The 20,667-nt window shown below is 31.3% G+C and overlaps 2 protein-coding genes across 10 annotated transcripts in view; both read right to left on the reverse strand.

Annotated features, from left to right (window-relative positions):
- LOC114177788 (uncharacterized) overlaps nucleotides 1-12,662 on the reverse strand; it is a 31,627-nt gene extending 18,965 nt beyond the window's left edge. Inside the window, exons 1-4 of one of the 8 annotated variants that reach the window (XM_028063318.1) lie at nucleotides 10,781-10,902; nucleotides 10,447-10,697; nucleotides 6,071-6,121; nucleotides 5,755-5,987 (exon numbers count right to left, since the gene is read on the reverse strand). In XM_028063318.1, coding sequence (XP_027919119.1) covers nucleotides 6,085-6,121; nucleotides 10,447-10,697; nucleotides 10,781-10,816 — 324 coding nt within the window. In that variant the 5' untranslated portion in view covers nucleotides 10,817-10,902 and the 3' untranslated portion in view covers nucleotides 5,755-5,987; nucleotides 6,071-6,084. The other 7 variants (XR_014993762.1, XR_003603204.2, XR_014993761.1 and 4 more) reach the window with 7 other exon arrangements.
- A 1,671-nt stretch (nucleotides 12,663-14,333) lies between these two features.
- Nucleotides 14,334-17,733, reverse strand: LOC114177785 (protein neprosin-like). 2 transcript variants are annotated; one of them, XM_028063311.2, is made up of 8 exons: nucleotides 17,445-17,733; nucleotides 17,192-17,368; nucleotides 16,636-16,722; nucleotides 16,278-16,538; nucleotides 16,010-16,174; nucleotides 15,844-15,897; nucleotides 15,579-15,725; nucleotides 14,334-14,972 (listed from the first exon to the last, which is right to left on the reverse strand). In XM_028063311.2, the coding sequence occupies exons 2-8, from the start codon at nucleotides 17,354-17,356 to the stop codon at nucleotides 14,598-14,600; spliced, it is 1,254 nt and encodes a 417-aa protein (XP_027919112.1). In that variant the 5' UTR covers nucleotides 17,357-17,368; nucleotides 17,445-17,733; the 3' UTR covers nucleotides 14,334-14,597. The 2 variants fall into 2 exon arrangements, with proteins under 2 accessions (XP_027919112.1, XP_085527210.1); XM_085671084.1 differs by having other exon boundaries at nucleotides 17,192-17,714.
- Nucleotides 17,734-20,667: the final 2,934 nt, after the last annotated feature.

Genomic DNA, 20,667 nt, shown 5'->3' on the forward strand with positions numbered 1-20,667 from the left:
TAATCAAAAGTACAGAAAACAAAACAAGAAACGAAAACACCTAAATTGTGCAGATTTGACTTGATGCTCCTTGAATCAAGCAAGATCCATCATGGTAGAGTCAACCATCAATCATTCTTGGATCTGTGCTTGGGTTATTGCAGAATCTTCTGAAGCTCTTGTGTCTCTCAGATTGCTCTTTCCCAGATACAGACTGCGTGATCTTTCTCAAAAATTCCAGACCCAAAACAGATTACAAAAAGCTTTTATACAAAGGTTTTTGCTGTCACTAATTCAATTAGCTATTTACCTAATCGATTATCGTGAGTATATTTTCACTTACTTTGTACAATACTCACAGCTAATCCATTGGTTAAAGAATTAATCATATGCAGATTACACAGCAGGCCTAAAAAACATTTGATAAAGAGAAGCTAATTGCCTAATGCATATCCTAACTTGACCAAGCTATGTTTTATCCTAGATCAGTAGACATCATCAAAACTGTTCTTCATTTATGGATGAAAGGCTCCCCCTTCCAACACTCAATTTGTATTACATATTTGTGTCCAACCATATTCGTATCCGATATTTTAGAATATTTTATCGATACTTATTAATGAAGTATCTAATATATAAATTAATAATGTTCTTATGATGACAATTATTAATAAATTTTATGTTAAAAATATTTAATATATTTGATTCTAATTTAGGTTTACATAAAAATAATCATATATTTATCATGTTCTTTAAAAAAATTTTGTATTTTTCAATATCCATATATCACGTATCGTATTCTATTATTTTTAAAATTAATATATGGACATGTCAGATACGTGTCGTATCTGATACAGACATCTATTGTTGAATAACTAAATAAGATATTAATTAAAGTATTGTAAGATTTTTCTTAAAAAATATGTTAACATATATTTACGCTAACACGTAGAGGATCGTAACCATAACTGTAAAAAGAAATAAAAAAATCATACTATCAAACTCTTCAAACAGAACTTAATATTAAAAATCTTCACAAATACTCATCACATGATATCACCTTTGTCTATTTGATTCTGTGTACCCTTAAAACTTCAATCTTTAATACCTACATCACACAATAACAAATTACCAATATTATATTTCATGGTTACTGTTTATACATATTCATTAGCTTAATTTCACTTTAATTATTTCTCCCGCCATTATTTATAGAATATTAGTTTACCCATTCACACTTTTTAATTTCACAGTTTCATTTTCAAATACATTCACAACAACTATGAAAGCAAATTCTAACATTTAATTTGAAGTAATAGAACACGACAACAATCGGTTTCTTTTTATATCCATATGGTAGTCTCACTAAAAAAACATTATTACACCATTTTTCAGTTTAGAAATTAATTTTAAAGTGTTGTTTAAAGTAAAAAAAAATGTAGCTTTTAGTTTAGACAATGATTTAGTCACGATTTTTCAATCATGGAGTATGAAGCCGTATAGTCAAATGAAACAACGATTTTTATTTTTTCTCCTAAAACCACAAATGTGTTTGAAAATCGTTTCCTAATAAAAACAATAGATCACATTTTTCGACCGACGTTTAAACAACATTTTATTTCATAGTTTTACACAACACATCTTAGATGTTGTGTATTCTTTAGGCAATGGTTATTTAACTGTTATTCCATTAGGAATCAAAATTTTCGATTGTAACTTTACCTACATAGTCTACGCCATACGATAATTGTGCAACTTGCAATAATCTTTTCCTGAACAAATGACCTACCATGATGTTTTTAATGTGTCATGTTTTTTTGGATCAACGAATGTTTCCTTTGAGTCTTAGAGGGAGATGACGTCAATGCTTGCACTTTTTTACTCATATACAGTTTAAAGTTTCTAATGTTTTTTTCGTTAAAGAAATCATTGTGTTAATAATGAAACGTTATTGATTTACATCGTATATTGTACTATTTATATTGTATTAATGAACTTTTACCTAGATGATCTTGGTCCACGTGCTTAATTACATAAAATAACTCGTCTAATACTCTCCTAATGCGTTATAACCATTACCTTGATTTAATCATACTTCACCATTATTGATATGTTTTGGCTGACATGATATCGCATTGTCTCAGTATATTCAGGCTGAGACCATCTTAGGTCAGGTGAGCGAGATGCTTCCAGGTATGAATAGTACAAGAATGGTACAAATAGTTTAATGTTTTATCTCTTTATATTTATTTTTATTTTTTTTCATTATAAGTATATTTTGCCTATGTTTCGTAAAATATAATTTTAACTACAAATTTGATACGATCCCCTATACTTTATTTTTTTCATTTTTCTTTTCAATAAATTTTCATGTGATACGAGTGATCGGTAAACTTTAAAATGTCATTATTACTATTGACATGTCAAACTTCATAATAAATATAACATAATCTTAATCACACTATACAAATAATGGGAACATGATGTGAATAAGTAGGAAATGATAACATTGACGTTCTAATTATCAAAAGAAAATTCATTACCAAATAACAATAGTGTTTTTCAAAATGGAATCCAAATTTATTAGTATACGTTACATAAATAGATAAATAAATATAAAAAGCATTTAAAAATTGAATAAAATATGGTTTTAGCTCCATTCTACGGTATGAGTTTAATTATAGAATTTACATTTAAAACCAAAACACTCCTAATTACTTGAAACGGAATATATTTCCTTATAGGCTATTAAAATATTTATACTACTTTGCATACACACTTTTCCTTTTTCTTTCTTATTTGGAAAATAAAATCATTTCACTTTTGTTTTTACTTTCCTTTTTCTTATTTCCTTTTTTTTTTTCTTAAACCATAGAAACCTAAAGTACATAACTTCTAATAAAAGTTCCAATGTAATCTATGATTAAAAAAAGAAGTAAGCCATTATTGTTCAAAATTGTTTGTTTTATTCACAGTATATATGAACTTATCAACTACACATTATTAACGAAAAAATATTATATTAACAACTAATATTAGTTAGTACTAGTATAATTTTCAAAACAATTATTATAAAAATTACACCTCAGTAAAATAATAAACCAGACCTCACCCAAACAAAATTTATAAATATCAGTAAATTTATCATGCTTAAAAATTTTAGACTTAATTATCTTTTTTATTTTATTTGATTTAATTTCCATACACTATTAATTTTTGTTCATATTTCATGTATTTTTTTTTTCAAATTTGCTATTTATTTTACAAGAAATAATTTCCTTTTTTCATTTTTTTAAGAATTTTAATTAGTATGTAATTTATTCTTAAATAATTATTTTTTTTCATATAATCTGCAAGTATTTTTCATATAGTTTTCTGCGACAAGTATTTTATATAAAATATTTTTTTAAAAAATTTGAAACAATTTTTTGCCATTATCTTTTTATAACAAAATTGGTAAGTATTTAAAAAAAATAAATTAAAGACAGAAAATATATACCTTTTTAGTAGTAATATTGATAAAAGTTTGACCAAATTATTTACATTTAAAATATGTAACAGTCTAATAACTTTCATTCATTTAGTTTCATAACTGTTAATTATCAACAGTTTTAATTTATGCATAATAGTTAACAAGGGATATACAGCGACAATTTACAAAACTAATGATGTCAATTCTAATGGATAAAATAGTTATAATACTATATTTTTAAAATTTAGAATTTCTTTAAATCCTAAAGAAATTACATGTTTATGATTTTAAAAGTGAGAGACTTGATTAAATATTTTTATCAATAAAAAGCTTATATTGAACAAAATAAATGAATAATAAGGAAGAATAACTGATCCTAATTTTTAATTAGACTATAACGGAAAATTATTTTATTTTATGTCATGTCCTTTTTTTTTTATATTATCCTTTAAATCTCATGTATTAAAAAATAGCTTACATACGTAAGTTAGATCAGTTAGTCCAACTCATGTTAATGCTGCTTGCATCGGTTCGCAATCAATGTAAAAAAAAAAAAACAAATGTAAGTATGGGTTACTTGTTGGTAGTGCCGAGTCCACTCACACCCATAGATGGGTCTTTTACTGTATAGACTATTGTTATGCAGTTTTTTACTGTACTTCCACAAATATTTTTCTGCACCCTGTAAATTTTTGTATTTTGGAGTAATTTAAAATATAATTTTTATACTTTAAAATATATATTTTGGAATGCATATTTTCTTTTGTATTTCAGCATACATAATTCGTAGTGCAAAAAATATTTTTCAAATTATATCACTCAGAATATATTTATATTTTGGATTGTGCAGTTCATAATACATTATTAATTTTTTATTTCAAAATATACAGATTGAAATATAATTTTTTGTATTTTGAAATACAAAATTTATGAAAATGCATATAGAAATGATAGAAGTACATGAAGAAATTATCCCTTGTTAATCTTTGACTATTATTGAAAAGGATTTGATTATAGAATTTAACTGGAATAAATGATTTTTAACTTTTAATTAATCATGGATTCTTACATAATTGAAAGTTATAGAAATTTTTATAATAAATAAGGTAAAAGTTATATCTAAGATGGATTTTAACATATTGGTGATACAAAAATCTCTATATTGGAAATAATGTGACAAAATTAAACCCTTTATTTATTTAAGATTAAATATGTTTGTAATCTTTAAAGTTGGTTGGACGTGAAATATGTTTTAATCTGATACAATTTTATATCCAAACTTTTAAAATCAGTGAATCTATTTTAATATAAGGACAATAATTTTTTTATGTGTTAAATAACATATGCTGACATTTGAGTTAGAACGAGTAAAATGATCTGAACAACTTAAATGGTATTTTAAAGCACAATTTGACACATCTAAACAAATTTGAGTGACTTAGGTTAGAAGAACTATATCTAGTCATCTTGAGTGTCAGGACCAAAATCTATTAAAATTCGCACAAAGAAAAATTTAAATTTCACATCAAAGATAGGTGTTAAAAACATATTTAATAACAAATGCACGAGAGAAGCATAAACTCTACTTATGGATTGATAACAATAGTCTAAGAGAATTGTGAACCAGAGAAATGACGGATGCCCCTCTCATCGTTGTTGTGTGATGGGATCCGTGCTTTGTTTTCGGCTTTCATTTGGTATGAAAACACTAGGATCTTTGGTGTTCGACATTAAGGGATGAAATATTTTCTCTTTATAATGTTTGATAATGATTGTGGGTAGCGGGTTACTCTTTTGGGTGTGGAACTGTAGTTTTAGAACTCTGGGTTCAGAAGGGGTTTAGGCTTGGATCATACAAAAATTTGGATTTTAAGGAATCTTTTTTGCCTTCCACTTTTGGTAAGAACTGGTGCAACACAGTTAGCCATGATGTATGACATCTATTTTTCTTCACCATGCAGAAGTATCCATAACATCTTAATAGTTTACAAACTTCAAAAGTTAAAAATTACTACGTTTTTTCCTGCAAAATGTCCTAATAATAATATTGGGGAGGAGACAAAAATAAAAGGAAAGAACATTTGTCCCCTCATTTTTCCACCCATTCAAATTTCTCAATTAAATGCGATATATACACACAAACACACTCAGACATGTATCGAACCAAACACAGTAAAGAATACTGCACATGAATTGTGATACTATTTATTTTATTCTTTAGCTTCGGAGCAAATTAGCCTGTATATAATATATATACTCAAGAAAAGAAGCATAAAAAAAAAGGTTAAATTTTGAGAAATATGTGATGAGAAAATGTATGTACTATATATATATTTACTAAACAAAGTTCAGTTTTGAATTTATATCACAACACCCCTTCAAGGGCACCTTAAAATTATCTTACCACTCACAAATCACTTTTTACAAGGGTATACAATGTGAAGAGATGAATCAATCAACTACAATAATCTAAGTGTATGCTTTTATACAATGGGGACAGCTTGAACACTGCTAAAGTCCTTGGTGTCATCGTATTCTGAAAAAGAAAAGAACAGAAAAAGATTTCACCATCTATTATCAACTAGACAATTGAGCAATTGAGGATCTCTCGTGTCGTACCAAACGAAGTCTCGTTACATCACTTCATACACATAATTAGCAGGCAATTTCCTATCAAAAGAGCATAAAGCGTGGTAAGTAGAGATACAATGAAGAGTCTAAGGATGATAACTTGCAGCAGATGATCTCAGAATTTGGACGAACAACAAACCAATGTCCTACTTGTATCTCTCATAATCTAAATTCCCAAAAGAACATCAAAATTTCATCGAGGAACCAATGGTACAGGAAATTTAAGAAGGATTTCCTAATATATAAAACTCAATTTGTAGCATGTCTAAAGTTCCGACTTCTCAAATTTTGCTTAACTACTGGAGTAATCACAAGAACTTACACCTATTGAGTAATCAACAAGGCGAACACACTGCTGATTATTTGATAAAATTTTAACCATAAAACAGCAGTTCTTCTGATAATATTGGGAATACAGTCAAGGAAATGGTATTCTGTGGATTTCTAAATAAACCTATTAGCTAACTTTTGGTTCACTGGAATCTTTTATGATGGAAAGAAAATGAATGCATTTCTCACTCCTCTTATTATCTTTGGTATGGTCAGGAAAATAATCATTCCGAAAGTAGACTCGCAATTGGTGATCCTGTCTGTGGTAGTGAGTGATGATGTTAATACACTGGCAATTGAACTGATTCCAGGAATGTAATCCCTTATTCTGAGGGAGTGATACTCAAGATAACGACCACCACGAAAAATTTCGAAAAGTGGACAAACAAAAGTCAGAGATCTTATGCCGTCACTGGATTACGGGTGCACTTTACTCAAAATATCAATCTGTCCGAGAAGGCTATAGATGAACAAGGATTGACTTTATTTGAGAATAGGAATAAATCACTGGACTGCTGATGCATTTGACTCAAATTGTTATGCTAACTTGAGCTTCATAATTAACTCAAGTACATAAAATCTAGCCGACGGATGTTAAGAATGCTAAAATGAGCCAACTTATGTGTGAAGAAATTCTTCCAGGCAGAGAGGAAATAGAACGTTTCCTCTTGCGCTTTAATGACAACATCAGGCACAGTAAAAAATCTTCCCAGATCAAACCGGACACTGCCTCCAGCCCTCTTCCGAAAATCTATGAACTAAAATCTTTCAGAGGCACAGCTCACCCCCAAGAAGAGACAACGTACATGCTAACTTAAAAACCTTCAATATAAAATGACACTACACTCTTTTCCAATAAAAGTTGTTAATTTCTACATCATTCTACAATGATAAGCTTCATCTCCTGCACACACTTCTGATGATGGAATTAGAATAAAAGTAGGTGCAACATATAGAACTATTCTTGGGTAAATTTGAATCCACAAAGTATATTTTCATGGGATCAAAGTGACATATTCCCCTCGTGAACAAACAACAAAGCAAACCTTTACTTTTTTCGCTTCTTTTCAACAAAACTTAGATGCAATTCCTTTAAGAGTTATCAGTATTGCTCTGTAATCCAAATTACGATCTGTTTGACTAAACTTATCCACAAATACTTACAAAAAAAAAAAAAAACTCCATAAATCAAAATTAGTTTATATATAAAGTAGTTTGTAACAGAAACTCACTCACATTGATTTCTCCGCACCTAATTTTAGCTTATGATTCTATTTTTTTTCATCTCCACAACTTTCTCACATTTTTTTTTGGATAAGTTTATCCCAAAATATCTCAATGCTGGTTTCACCTCGATGACATTAACACAGACTTTTACTTAACAAACTACCTAAAAGAAACACCGTAATTAAAAATAATGCCAAAAGCATATAAAAAAACCAAAGTTTGTCTTATATTTTATCTCCTCCACCAAAAAAATAGATAAAATTGTACAAACTAAAGAGAAAGTAAAATTCCTAGTTCTATGCTATTCCTAATTCCAGAGTCTAATTTTCAATTATCGAAATACAGCCAAGCGTATCCTTAGATTGCAATATGAAATTCATCAAACAGAGAAAAATACATTGCAATTGCTCAAAATCTAGAAGCAAGCCTTTGTTTAATCGAGATAAACAAATAACGTACTAATCCAAACACAGCGTAAGCGAAATTAGATACGGCGTTTGCGTGAGAATGAGTGAATGAATGAATACGAAAACAAGCGGAAGGAAATTGAAATAGAAAGAATACCTATTGAGTTGAGTCGGAGTAGGATTGGTAATAGTAGTCGAAGCGAGAAGAATCATCGTCGTCTTCGTCGGAATCAGAAGGGAAATAGGAATAGTTGAAGTGAGGAGCGCAGAAGAAGGAGTAGAGACAGAGAGCGAGTTGATGCAAAGGGAAACAGCAAACCAGATCCAGAATCTGGTCACTGCTCAGAGGCTCCGCAATGCATTCCCACGCTTCCGCTGACGCACGTGCCACCGCCAACACCACCATGCTGTTCCACACCATTTCGGATCCTTGTTATTCCCTTCCCTTTCCTCACTCTCACCATCACAATCAATCCATCACCACCACCACCGTCACCATCATCATCCAAATTTGACCTACCTAATCTCTAACTTCTGATTTCATCCTCTGATTTTATTCTTCGCGTTTCTTCCATGGAGTTGTTGACTAGTCTCAATGGTGACACTTTATTAAACAATGTAGATTCTAATAATTGTTTAGTATTATAGTTAGTTAAGTTTAACAAAAGAAGAGGGATTTTTTTTTTTAAATCATATAATATATATTTTTATACATTTTAATAAAAAGTGCATTTTTTTTAATGTTCACGCGGTGGTTGTATAATTATATTTGTATACAATTAATCATAGAACATTTGTTCGGGCTAATAAAATAAATTAATTACCAAAACATAAATAATAGCTATTACACGAAAAAAGTTCTATAGATATTTATATTTTAGAGTACAAATAATTCTATGAAATTTTACGTTTAAGTCTATCATGAGAAATCTATCACTTTATTTTATTTTATGATATATATATATATATATATATATATATATATATATATATATATATATATATATATATATATATATATATTACACCTGTATATATTTTTTTTCTAAAGTATATTTTCATCGTAATTGATCCGAGATACAATGTGTGAATGTACACGTTTCAATGTTGGAAGGTATAAAAAACTTATTGAAGGAGACTTCAAGGACTTTCTTAACACAGCTGAAGTAAGCCTTTGTCATTCATCCTAATAAAACCAAAATTACCAATTTTACTAATTAAAATTAAGAAAATACATGGCAATAATTTAGCTCTCAACTTCTCATTTTTTAATTACTAATTATTATAAGTACAACTAAACTTATTTTATCTTACATTAATCTAATATTTAAGAAAAATTAAAATTTAAATAACTTTGTATTTACTATAATTTTAATTTGTGCCCTCAAATATTTTTGTACGAATGATTATTTTAATATTTGAAACTAATATATTTTATAGTTATAATATGTAGGAGAGTTCCATAACTTGTTTAAGAAAATAAAATCTTATATTACTTGGATCAATTACTTCTTAATGTTATTAAATATTAATAGTTTTGTTTTAGTAATATGATAAGATAAGATAAGATATGTTAATAAATTGTTTGGTTCAATGATATTATGCAGTATTTGTTGTTGTTTATTTTATTGTAAATGGATTTTTTTTTTTTTACTTTAAACGAACTTAATTTGAAGATAACATTATACAATAATTACTTATTCAAGTTTAAATTTTCTCAGAAATTCAGATATTTTGAAGTAAGATTCTGTTAATCATTTTAGTATATTAAATACTTACAAATCTTATAATTTATAGTATTTGTAGTTTAAAAGTGTTGGATAAAAATAATGGTGGCTATGATCATTCATCAGTTGCTATAGATGATAAGGTGTAAATCATACAACATGACTTGTTATCCAATACATAATAACAATAAAAGTTATTTGTTTAATCGAAGTATAATTTTTACATTAATTATAAAACATAACATAACATTTATTAATATTTATTAACATGGGATCAACATGACTTGTTATCCCATGTTCTCATTTTATTCATCACAAGTTTATGACAATTTGCCAACACATCCAATGATCTTTTTTTGACCAAATTTTCTATGGACCAGGTTTTCTCTGAAGCTACTGCAATTTTATAAATAGAAGAGTCATACACGACAACAGTACGCTCATCCCTCTTCTGTTAAAATTTCGTGAAACAGAAGACATAATCATCACTTCCAAAGCTTGTCAATTGCTTAAATGATTAAAGATCATTGACAACAGAAAACAATCTACATTCGTAATACCAGAAACAATTTCTACCTAGGTTACAGCATTTAGAAATGTGAATTTCAAATTGAATAAAATATATAAAGCTTAATAACTGTAAACAATAAATAATAGGCCAAAAAATACTTACTTGAGCTTTGCCACTGAGTTCTCCACCACAGCATAATTGAATAAAAAGCCAATAGAAGGGCAGTACCAGCCATTATTACAGCCCACCCAATCAGATCTCGACCCAATATCACAATCAACCAGGATCCCCAAATTATAAGCACCAAAATTGGAGAAACAACAACAATCCATGCAGAAAGATTCAGGAAACCGCAGAGCAAATGGAGTTGAGGACCTTGCAAGATATTTGGCCATTTTCGAGCAAAGATCCAACTGCAAATAGAAAGAAATGAATAACAATATATGCAAAGAAGCCCGAAATAGTGTCAAAAGGCAGCCATGAGACCTAGCACAACCTTATGTGTTAGGTTCAACAATCCAACTGCTATCATTGTGGATTCATCAAATATTGTAAAATTAATTGTTATAATTATAGAAACATGGAGCAGAATAGGCTTTAATAAAGAGTTGTTTTGAGTTGTACCTATTTGTAGCCTAGGGTCTAGATGAGCATTTACTTGTTTTCAACTCTTCTCTCTCTTTCATCGTATCTCATACTAGCACAAGCTCCCTAAAATATATTTTCTTTCATTTTATTTCTCTCAATTATAAAAATTCATCGATAACTACCAACATAAGCTATGAATTGCTAAACAATATCAAAAACTCATAAAAAGTAGACAGAAATTTTCTTTTCTTTTTTTGCTTTGCTTCACTATACTAACTAATTATTGTCCAGCACAACAAAAATGAGTTAATATTTATTTCTTTCTACCCAAAAATGCCACAAATGATAAGGAATTCCTTTTTGCTAATATAGAAACAATATACAAACACGAAAAAATTCTGCTCCAATCAGCTTGAACATAATTTCACCCCAACTTTTATGAGACATCCTTTTCTTCTTAGGTTCACAAATTTTCAAGGTGTGTTCATATTAATTAGAGAAGTGCAACTTTCTGTAATGAGTGTAACATTACTACTGAATATCTCAATGAACTATAGCCAGCTCGTTAGTAACTAACTTTAGTTACAACTGTCTACAATTTTGTCTCTAATTCATAGGAATCCCATGGTTATATATATATATATATATATATATATATATATATATAGTTGGATCCGCATCATTGCAAGTTTGAGTTCATTTTTAGCTCAACCGTGAAACCTAGATGCCTCTGAGTGCATCATCCATTAACACCTTTCTCTGCTAAGGAATCTTCTCCAGTGTTGTTGTTGGCAGTTATATTTTCTAACTCTATTTCCAAAAAACAAGAATATAAGAATTGGTTGATTTTGTGCTGGTAAGTTGAACCAACAATCAAAGGCCACATCACGTTCCAATTAATCCATTACTTACACCAAAATTCCTCACACCTGAAGATAGCAGACCATACCTCAAGAGCCTATATCTAATGGGAGTAAAAGATCAGTTGCTTATTTCTTGGTTACAATCTTGATTACTCAAAATATGCTTCCTACAATTTTTGGATCAGTGTTCTCAAAGGCCGATGGCAAAACATGGAGAAGGAAAAAAATTTCTGGCACATAAACACTATTACGGCATATGGCACCACCATAACAAGCCTCCCTTCAGAAATTGCATATGGCAATTGACAAAAGTTCTGCCAGAATATTCGAAAATGACAACATTTAGCAGCATTGAATCAGATGCAACAAATCATGGCAATTATGAGATAAAAATTCAACCCTAATTTCACCTTCACCTGAACACAAAGGCCAAACAATTTTGTCCAGAACTTCAAACCATGATGCTTTAAGATCAAACAATTTCTGAGTATCTTCTATGAATCAAACCCTATTTGTCACTATCACAGCAATTTGTGATACAATTTAACCCAAGGAGTGACTCAACGAATTTAAAAGCCAACTGAAAAGTATGAATCTATTGTTACCTTGCTTAGCAATAGACTTGATCCAAGGCCAATAAAGTGATACCTAGTCCTACCGCAAGAGGCTTGTCTTGAAAATTTCCAAAAGAAAACTACAAATATGGTAAATGTAGTAAAATCCACTTGTCTTCCGGAAACACCACCACAAGCCAGTATTGCACAAAACCTTCTCTCGGGTTTTGAATACCGAGTTCAACAATACCAACCTTGTCCCAAATGATCGCAAGAGTCATTGCAGAGGCCTCAGATTTCTTGGTGGTCATAGACATACTCTATTCGGTACCAACTCTTTTTCACATTTGGTCATGATGTTTCTAGTTGTCACAATGATTTAAATCAAAGGTTAGGCAGAGTCACACATACAATGATATTGCATTACTTTCCCAAGGATTCCTAAAAGCTTAAATTTTTCGTTGAAAACTTATGATGGCTTTATATCTAAGTATCTAAAATTCCCCCACACAACATCCATTGAGCTTGACTTTGAAGCACATAAAATTATATGACGGTCTTGCCAAAATTAAACATTTTTTAAAAAAATGAGGGTGGAAGAATGAACTATTGTCATGGATGCTCTAATATCATATTAGAGATCAAAACCCACAGGTTAAAGCAACTTGGTAATCACTGCATTTTCTAGCTTCTTTTGCCAGCAATAGCTGGTAAAGAAGGACTACAAACCCTCCTGATTTGTACTCTATCCCTGATAAATTAAAATTTTATAGATAGAGAAAAAAATAATAATTAAATCTAATGTGAGTATTCCTAGGTAGCCTAATGGTATTCAGATCCCTAAAAAGGTGACTGAAAGGGTAGCATAATGTATGAGCTTGCATCATTATGGCGTTTGAGGGAGGTCTGATATACACACAACACAACCTTACTTCAACCAGCAGGAGATGTTTCCTTGACTACACCATGACTGCCACAATGCGATGCAGCCACCTTATGGTTGTGCTAAGGCTTACCTCCAAAAAGAAGCAAGTAGTCCAATGAAATTTGGTAACTGAAACTAAAAAATATGAGAGTATTCTAAACGGAAGTCTTATAATGTAGGATAATGTCTAACCCAACTCTACAAAACCAACTTGTGAGGTGAGGGTGGTTTCCCATTTACATACTCTTTTCAAATTTTATCTCTAGCCGAAATGAGACTAAGAATTTTCCCAATACATCCCCTCACCCTCAGCATTATTGATCTTGGTATGTGAATAATATGATGGGTGACCCTTCTAATGGAACTATGATAGATTCTAATTACATCCTAGAATATGGATTTAGGCATAATTCAACCTCACAAAACTAGCTTCTGAAGTGTCTTCCAATTATATACACACACACATATATATACTTGGAAGATAAACAGCACATATGGAGAAAGGCCTCTAATAATGGAATTAAATATCCCATCTGGTAAACCTTCAAAAATTAAAAAGCAAGAATCCATGCTTACCTTGGAGGAAGTAGCAGCTTGAGAGACACATATTTGGGAAATTAATTTTTAATAACTCACATGAGTCACCCAGCAAAATGCACATATTTGTTACATCAACAGACACAATTTTTAAATGACATTCGTCCAATATTAATACAAACAACATATATGGAATATAAAGGTATGTTTAGTCTCAAATTCATTATATTTCATTAAAAATATACCATAAACCATGCCGTTATAACTTCAGATTTCTAACCCTGTTACTTAAGATTCCAACAGACATACTAAAATTATAAACCTAATACATGGGACTATAGATTTCATGAGAATTTCAGTTTCATTCAGGTAGTCCCTTTTTCTACAAAGGAAACAAAGAGAAATTCAATTAATCACCTACTTTAGCCCAAAACATTGATAGATAAAAAATATTATTTTCTAAGTATATCACGTTGAAGATTTAAAGGTTAGACATATCATTTAAACTTGGCATCCATGCCCCATGTAATACCTCTACGGTAAACACTAGCCGTAACAACGTTGCCAACATGCATCTTCCCGTGGATTCCAACAAAATTACTTAAAAGAATTGCAAAGCATTCAATACAAGGAAGCAACAAGCTCGTAAGGCCCCAGTGATTTCCCACGAAAAAAAATTACAAACGGCCGGCTCTCACAATTCAAGATTGGAACCGAACTGCCACTACAGAAAAGGGTATACAAGATGGTAGGAGAGAAGAGAAGAGCTTTAATACTAGGATTGAATGATACAATAGGCTGCAACTTTTCCTTTTTTCATTTTTTTTTTCACCACATCATTACTCATTAACAATTAGGGTTTTTACCAGGGCCACCATAGTAAAAGTAGTGACCCCAATCCCCATTACTGCCTGTTTGAACATCATAGCAGTTTGATTGCTCAGTGAAGGTGCCAAGGCCTTTGGGTGCCTTGAGATTGTTGGAGCTATCAACCACTTGAATATTTCTGAAGTAACTTGCTTTGCCAAACCCCTCTTCAGGAAAATGGCCACTTCCCATTTGAGTTGAAGTGTGTTGACCATCAGGCTCAGAATTAACAACTTCACCTCCCCACTCTATCATGGAAGCACTGTCAACCAAATATGAGAAGAGGAAAGAAGGCCAATACCCCAACACATAGTCATTCCCAAATTGCATCCACCAGTGTCCCTCTTTTGGATCCTACAAGAACAGAGAAGATAACTAGTTAATAACAGTAACAAAGTTCATGTCTTTAATGAGCATGTTGTTTAGCTCAAACATTAGCAGAGGGAATTTTGTACTATATTAGTCATGATGATGGCTTAAAATACATGTACTGTGTGCTGGCATTTATAGGCATGAGTATGTGAGCATCTCATGACTTTTTTTAAGGTTTCTGAGGTTGAATTGTTAACACTGTCCCATCACACTACAATTGGGGTCCATATGCAACTCTAGATCAAAAGAAGTTGGGAAGAGATACCAGGGATCTGTGCTACAATAAAGAAGATTCTAATGATTCTAGGTAAAAAAGCTTTTACTAGCTAGTTAATTAGTGAGAAATAGTAAAACTCAAGATTATTATACTGGTTATGAATTATCAAACACTTGCATATGGTATTTTACACATGTCATGTTTCTTACGGTCGGTTGAAAGATGTTATATTTCCAACAATCCAAGCACTAGAGACATTACAACGGTCCACAAGTCAAAAAACATCTTGTTGGAAGAATGATGAAATTCATGATGCTCAAAGATTGTTTCTTTCTGTTCATTAATGAGTAGAAAAACTCCTGGGAATTTACCTTCCAGATAAGTATACTGATATCATACTGAGAGTTTCGGTATCCAGAAACTGGGGTAATAGTTGCACCCATTGCTATTTCACTATTCACTTGAATAAACCCCGAGCAGAGAAGATTGTAGCAGCCAGTTGCTTGATATGCATCACTCTATAAAATGCAGAAAGTGAGTTTTAGACAAAAAAAAAAACACACACTATTCTTTCACTAACAAGAAAAATAGAAAGCCACATAGTTCAACATATAAGTTCAAAAGGTAGAAGCTTACAGTCCAGTAGGTGAATAACCGTGTGTTGTTGTCACCATATAAATCTGGGCTAACCTGTTATCAAGAACAAAGTGTCATTGCAATTTACAAGTATAACTCAGAGTTAAAAACAGAAAAGATGCTTAGTTTGTACATTCAGACTAAATGAATAGTGTGATTTTTCTACCTGCCAGCCAGCTTCAATGCTATTGAGATCTTGACCAAATGAGCCTCCTAATATCCACAGCTGAGACAAACTGAACTCGTTAGGTTTTTGTATCTTGGGTTCCCACACATTTATAGTGGCTTTGGCTCCATAATACTTGTCTCCTTCAACATATGCTATTGCATGCTGGTAAAAACGAAAAACAAACCACAAAAACACAGTTAAGAATTAGACCAAGGCTACAACAAAAAAACTGATAACACAAGAAGGAACTCAAAACAGTTCTTACCTGATGACCACTCTGGTTAATTAGATCAGGCTCTGCAGACCTAGGCTTAGGAATTGCTCTGTGCTTCTTCCTACCATACCTTCTCACTGAACTTGCTCTCAGAACATCCTCCTCTTTTGTTCTTCTGACGGGTATTGTGTCCTCAGGGCATCTACCATTCGCATGCCACGCCTGACTAATGGGGATATGAACTTTTGCTTTGGGATTTTCAGATACCTTGTTCTCATCAAAAAGCCCTTCAGGGTGGAAAGAAGGTCTTGTCTGTTAAATCAAAGCATGGTATTGGTGAGCAAATACTCATAAAAAAGAAGAAACACAATGAACAAGAAGCATAGATCTTGAGTTGAAGAAAGTGGACCTGAATCTTGTGATCTTTGAGGAATGGATGATCAAATGCTGGCTGCTTCGAAACAGGCACACAGTCTATCGTATCCCCATCTGGACTCTGCAACACATGAAAAATCATGTCAGAAGAAAAAGAAAAGCAAATCATTACGTACTTCTTTCTCTCAGTACTTTCTAGTTACTGCTTCAAAATTTAATCAATAATTCCATCGAAAGGGCTAGGGCTATAATTTTCCTTTTCAACAAAATAGGAGAAAAAAAATAGTTTGTTTAAGAAATCAGCACACACACATAAAGATCTACATTTCACATAACAGAGAGAGAAGAACCCACAAAATAAACATAGCAGAAATAGAAATAGCAGCTCGCAAGAAAGGATATTTTAACCGAAAGTGTTTGAAAGGTAAAGAATCATTTCATTAACATCCCACCTACAACAACCAAAGACCAAACCAAAAAAGTAATCTTTTTTATTGGGTGCCAAACAGATTAAAACAAGAAGAAACACCCAAATGGGGTGGATTAAGAACATCTCAAAACACAAAAATAAGAAAGAGAAAGAGAGAAACCTGAATGGTCTTAACAGGAGACTTGTTCAAGCGATTCAAGTGCTTAGCAACCTCAAGCTTCTGCCTTGAAACACTGAGTCTAGCAGCAGAAGATAGGGAGAAAAAAACGCCCCACAAACAGAAAAGAAGGAGAATAGTGACACCACAACCACCACTAGAACCCATCACAACACAACCCTTCAAAAAAATGCAGTCATAACATTTGTAATTCCAATCACACTCTAGCAACGAAACTAACAAATCCTTCACTTACCTTACTGTTGTGAACTGAAATGGCAGCCACATAGTGGCGAATTCAGCATAAATGAGGCATAGCTGAAGCAGCTAGGGTTTCCAAGTGAGAGTTCAAGGAAACTAGGGTTAGTACTGCGAAAATTGAAAGAAGAAATAACGAAGAGAAGAAGAAAAAAGAAGGGTTTCTGATTTTGTTTCTGTTTCTCTCTCTCAAGCTCGGATTGTACGTTGAAGAGGGTAAAGGATTGGTGAAGATTAAAACCCTACTCTGCCCCCTTCTCTTTGCTCAACCTCTGTCAACTATATCAACTAAAATATAATATAAAATATAATCAAATATAAAAAAATTAAATTAAATTCCTTCTTTTTCTCTCTCTACGTATGAGAGAGAATAAAGACGAATAATGTGCGTAATGAAAAAAAAACTTTAACCTATTTTTATTACCCTTGGACCAGCTACGACTCACTTTTCAACCCTCCTTCGCCATTAGTAAAACTTAGCAAATTTTTCTTATAATAAATTAAATTCGCCGAATAAAAAATAAGAGTCAAATCATTTAAATATTCCATGTGTATAAATAATACCTAATATATATTAAAAAATATCACTAGAATATATAAAAATTAAAAAAAAAAACGTTGTCGCTGAGACATTGGTTGAGAAAGTCAATAATGTAATAGTGACTTGTTTAAAAGTGTGGATTTTGACGTTTAAATAGAATTTTTCGCATTCTTTTGGCTACGGGATCATTTAGTTCCCGTGAATATTGTTTTTCGAAAGTTTAAAAAGTAAAAACTAACCAAACCAACATTTAAACGTCATGTGCAGAAAAATCTGAAAACCTTGTTAGCATCTGACAACTACTTCAAATCCAGTGGCTGATTAAACAGGAGAAAAAGAAAAGCAAATCATTACGCACTTCTTTCTCTCAGTACTTTCTAGCTACTGCTTCAAAATTTAATCAATAATTGCATCAAAAGGGCTAGGGCTATAACATCAAAAGGGCTAGGGCTATAATTTTCCTTTTCAACAACATAGGAGAAAAAAAATAGTTTGTTTAAGAAATCAGCACACCCACATAAAGATCTACATTTCACATAACAGAGAGAGAAGAACCCACAAAATAAACATAGCAGAAATAGAAATAGCAATGAAAACACCATGTGCAGAAAAATCTGAAAACCTTGTTAGCATCTGACAACTACTTCAAATCCAGTGGCTGATTAAACAGGAGAAAAAGAAAAGCAAATCATTACGCACTTCTTTCTCTCAGTACTTTCTAGCTACTGCTTCAAAATTTAATCAATAATTGCATCGAAAGGGCTAGGGCTATAATTTTCCTTTTCAACAACATAGGAGAAAAAAAATAGTTTGTTTAAGAAATCAGCACACCCACATAAAGATCTACATTTCACATAACACAACCACCACTAGAACCCATCACAACACAACCCTTCAAAAAAATGCAGTCTCAACCTTAAAAAGTTGACACCCTAAGAAGCTTTGAAGAGTGAAGTTTCCCCCTTTCACCTTCTTCAGGCACAAAAAATTGCAATGTGGAGAACTACCAACTAGCCCAACCTCACCCCACTTTCTCACTTTCTATGAAGGCAAAGGGGCACCCACTAAACAGCCACACACACAACACATCTCACACTAAGCTAATCCTCTTTTGTTTTATTCCTCTTTCTTCAAATCACCCTTTTCTCTCTCCTTCCACTTTCCATCATCCTCATAATATTATATATCTTATTAACTATTCACATTCATTATTCACTCATTAAATAGTTAAACAAAAACCGTCACTTTCTAGTTCCCTCTTTCTTGTCATTTTCCTCTCTCACTTCTGTTACATAGCACTATATTCGCCTTCTTCTCGCTCTTCTCCACAAAAACAAAAAAAAGGCTCATTTTTTGACTACTTTTTATAATAATAAAAATGGGTTTGATGTTTGCACGGGGAAAAACAAAAAGGGTGGCAAAGGAATAGGAAAAAAAAATAAAAATGAATTGTGGGTCTGTGTGTTCGTAATTTTCATGAATGTGTGCAGTGTCCTCACGCTAGTTTTTGTCATTTAGATAGCCACTGATGTGAAATTGCGAATTGTCAAGTGAGAGTGTGTGTGTGCAGAACTCAATGCCTTTACCGTTTTATCTTTGCATTTCAAACACCAACACGAAAATAAAAATTAAAAATACCCAAAGAAAATAAAATATTAATTTACTTCTTCCGCCTCTAAAAAGTATGTCATTATATCTCTTCTTTGTACTTGAATTAAATTTAAGTTTTAATACATTTTTTTCTTAATATGCTACAAGTTTATTTAATATGATTTTTTTTCTTTAATTTTTTTTTATTTTAAAATAATTAATATGATTTCTTTTTGGTGTTGACATTTCAGAAGTAATTACGTGTTAATGACTAAAAATTCAGAATAAAGTATATTGATTATTTTTAAATAAAATAAAAAATAAAAAAATAAACTTCTCAAATATTATAGCAAAAAAAATATTAAGCCTAATTAAAATTTGATCAACGACACACATTTAATTCTAAACAGATAACTTGCAAAATGTGACCACAAAGAGTTTTTTCTTTTTTAAGTCCTAAAACAGATTTCACTTTTGAGGCTGAAATTTTCTTTCTTTCTCCTTTCTTTTGCAACGAACGAGACTGAAAACTTTGCTTTTAAACGTAAAAAGAGCAACTTTTGTCCCGTGTTCTGACTGAGACTATCCGTTACTCTCTATTTTTATTCAAACTATTTTTTTACTTATAAAAACATTATTCTTCTTTTCAAAATCTAACTAAGAAATAAAGTTCAATTATAATGCAGAATAATAATAATATTATTATTCTGAATGTGTTGGGTTTGAAAGAAATAATTAGTGTGGTTAATTTGTTGACCCATCCATTGACTGCAATAAGTAACCACTCTTGGTGTTCCATGAAGAAAGAAAAGAGAGGATAATGTGTGAATGAATAATAATTGATGATTTGATGAATGAAGAAGTGGGTCCATTTGAGAGTGAAAATAAAAGATACATTATGTTTAATGATTCAAAGGGAATCCGATGAAAAAATAAAATAATTTTGGTGATAGTGCTGCATGCACATAACATAATAATTATGCAAATCTCTGAGAGAATCATCTGTAACTTGGCGTCGCATCCACGACCATGTGTTAATTTCATTTCATTAATCTTGTCTTCCACAGACAAAGATTCCTTTGTTCCGATT

Source organism: Vigna unguiculata, chromosome 3, assembly GCF_037176805.1.
Source record: "Vigna unguiculata cultivar grain cowpea cultivar isolate G323 ecotype 2 chromosome 3, ASM3717680v1, whole genome shotgun sequence".
NCBI lineage: Eukaryota > Viridiplantae > Streptophyta > Magnoliopsida > Fabales > Fabaceae > Vigna > Vigna unguiculata.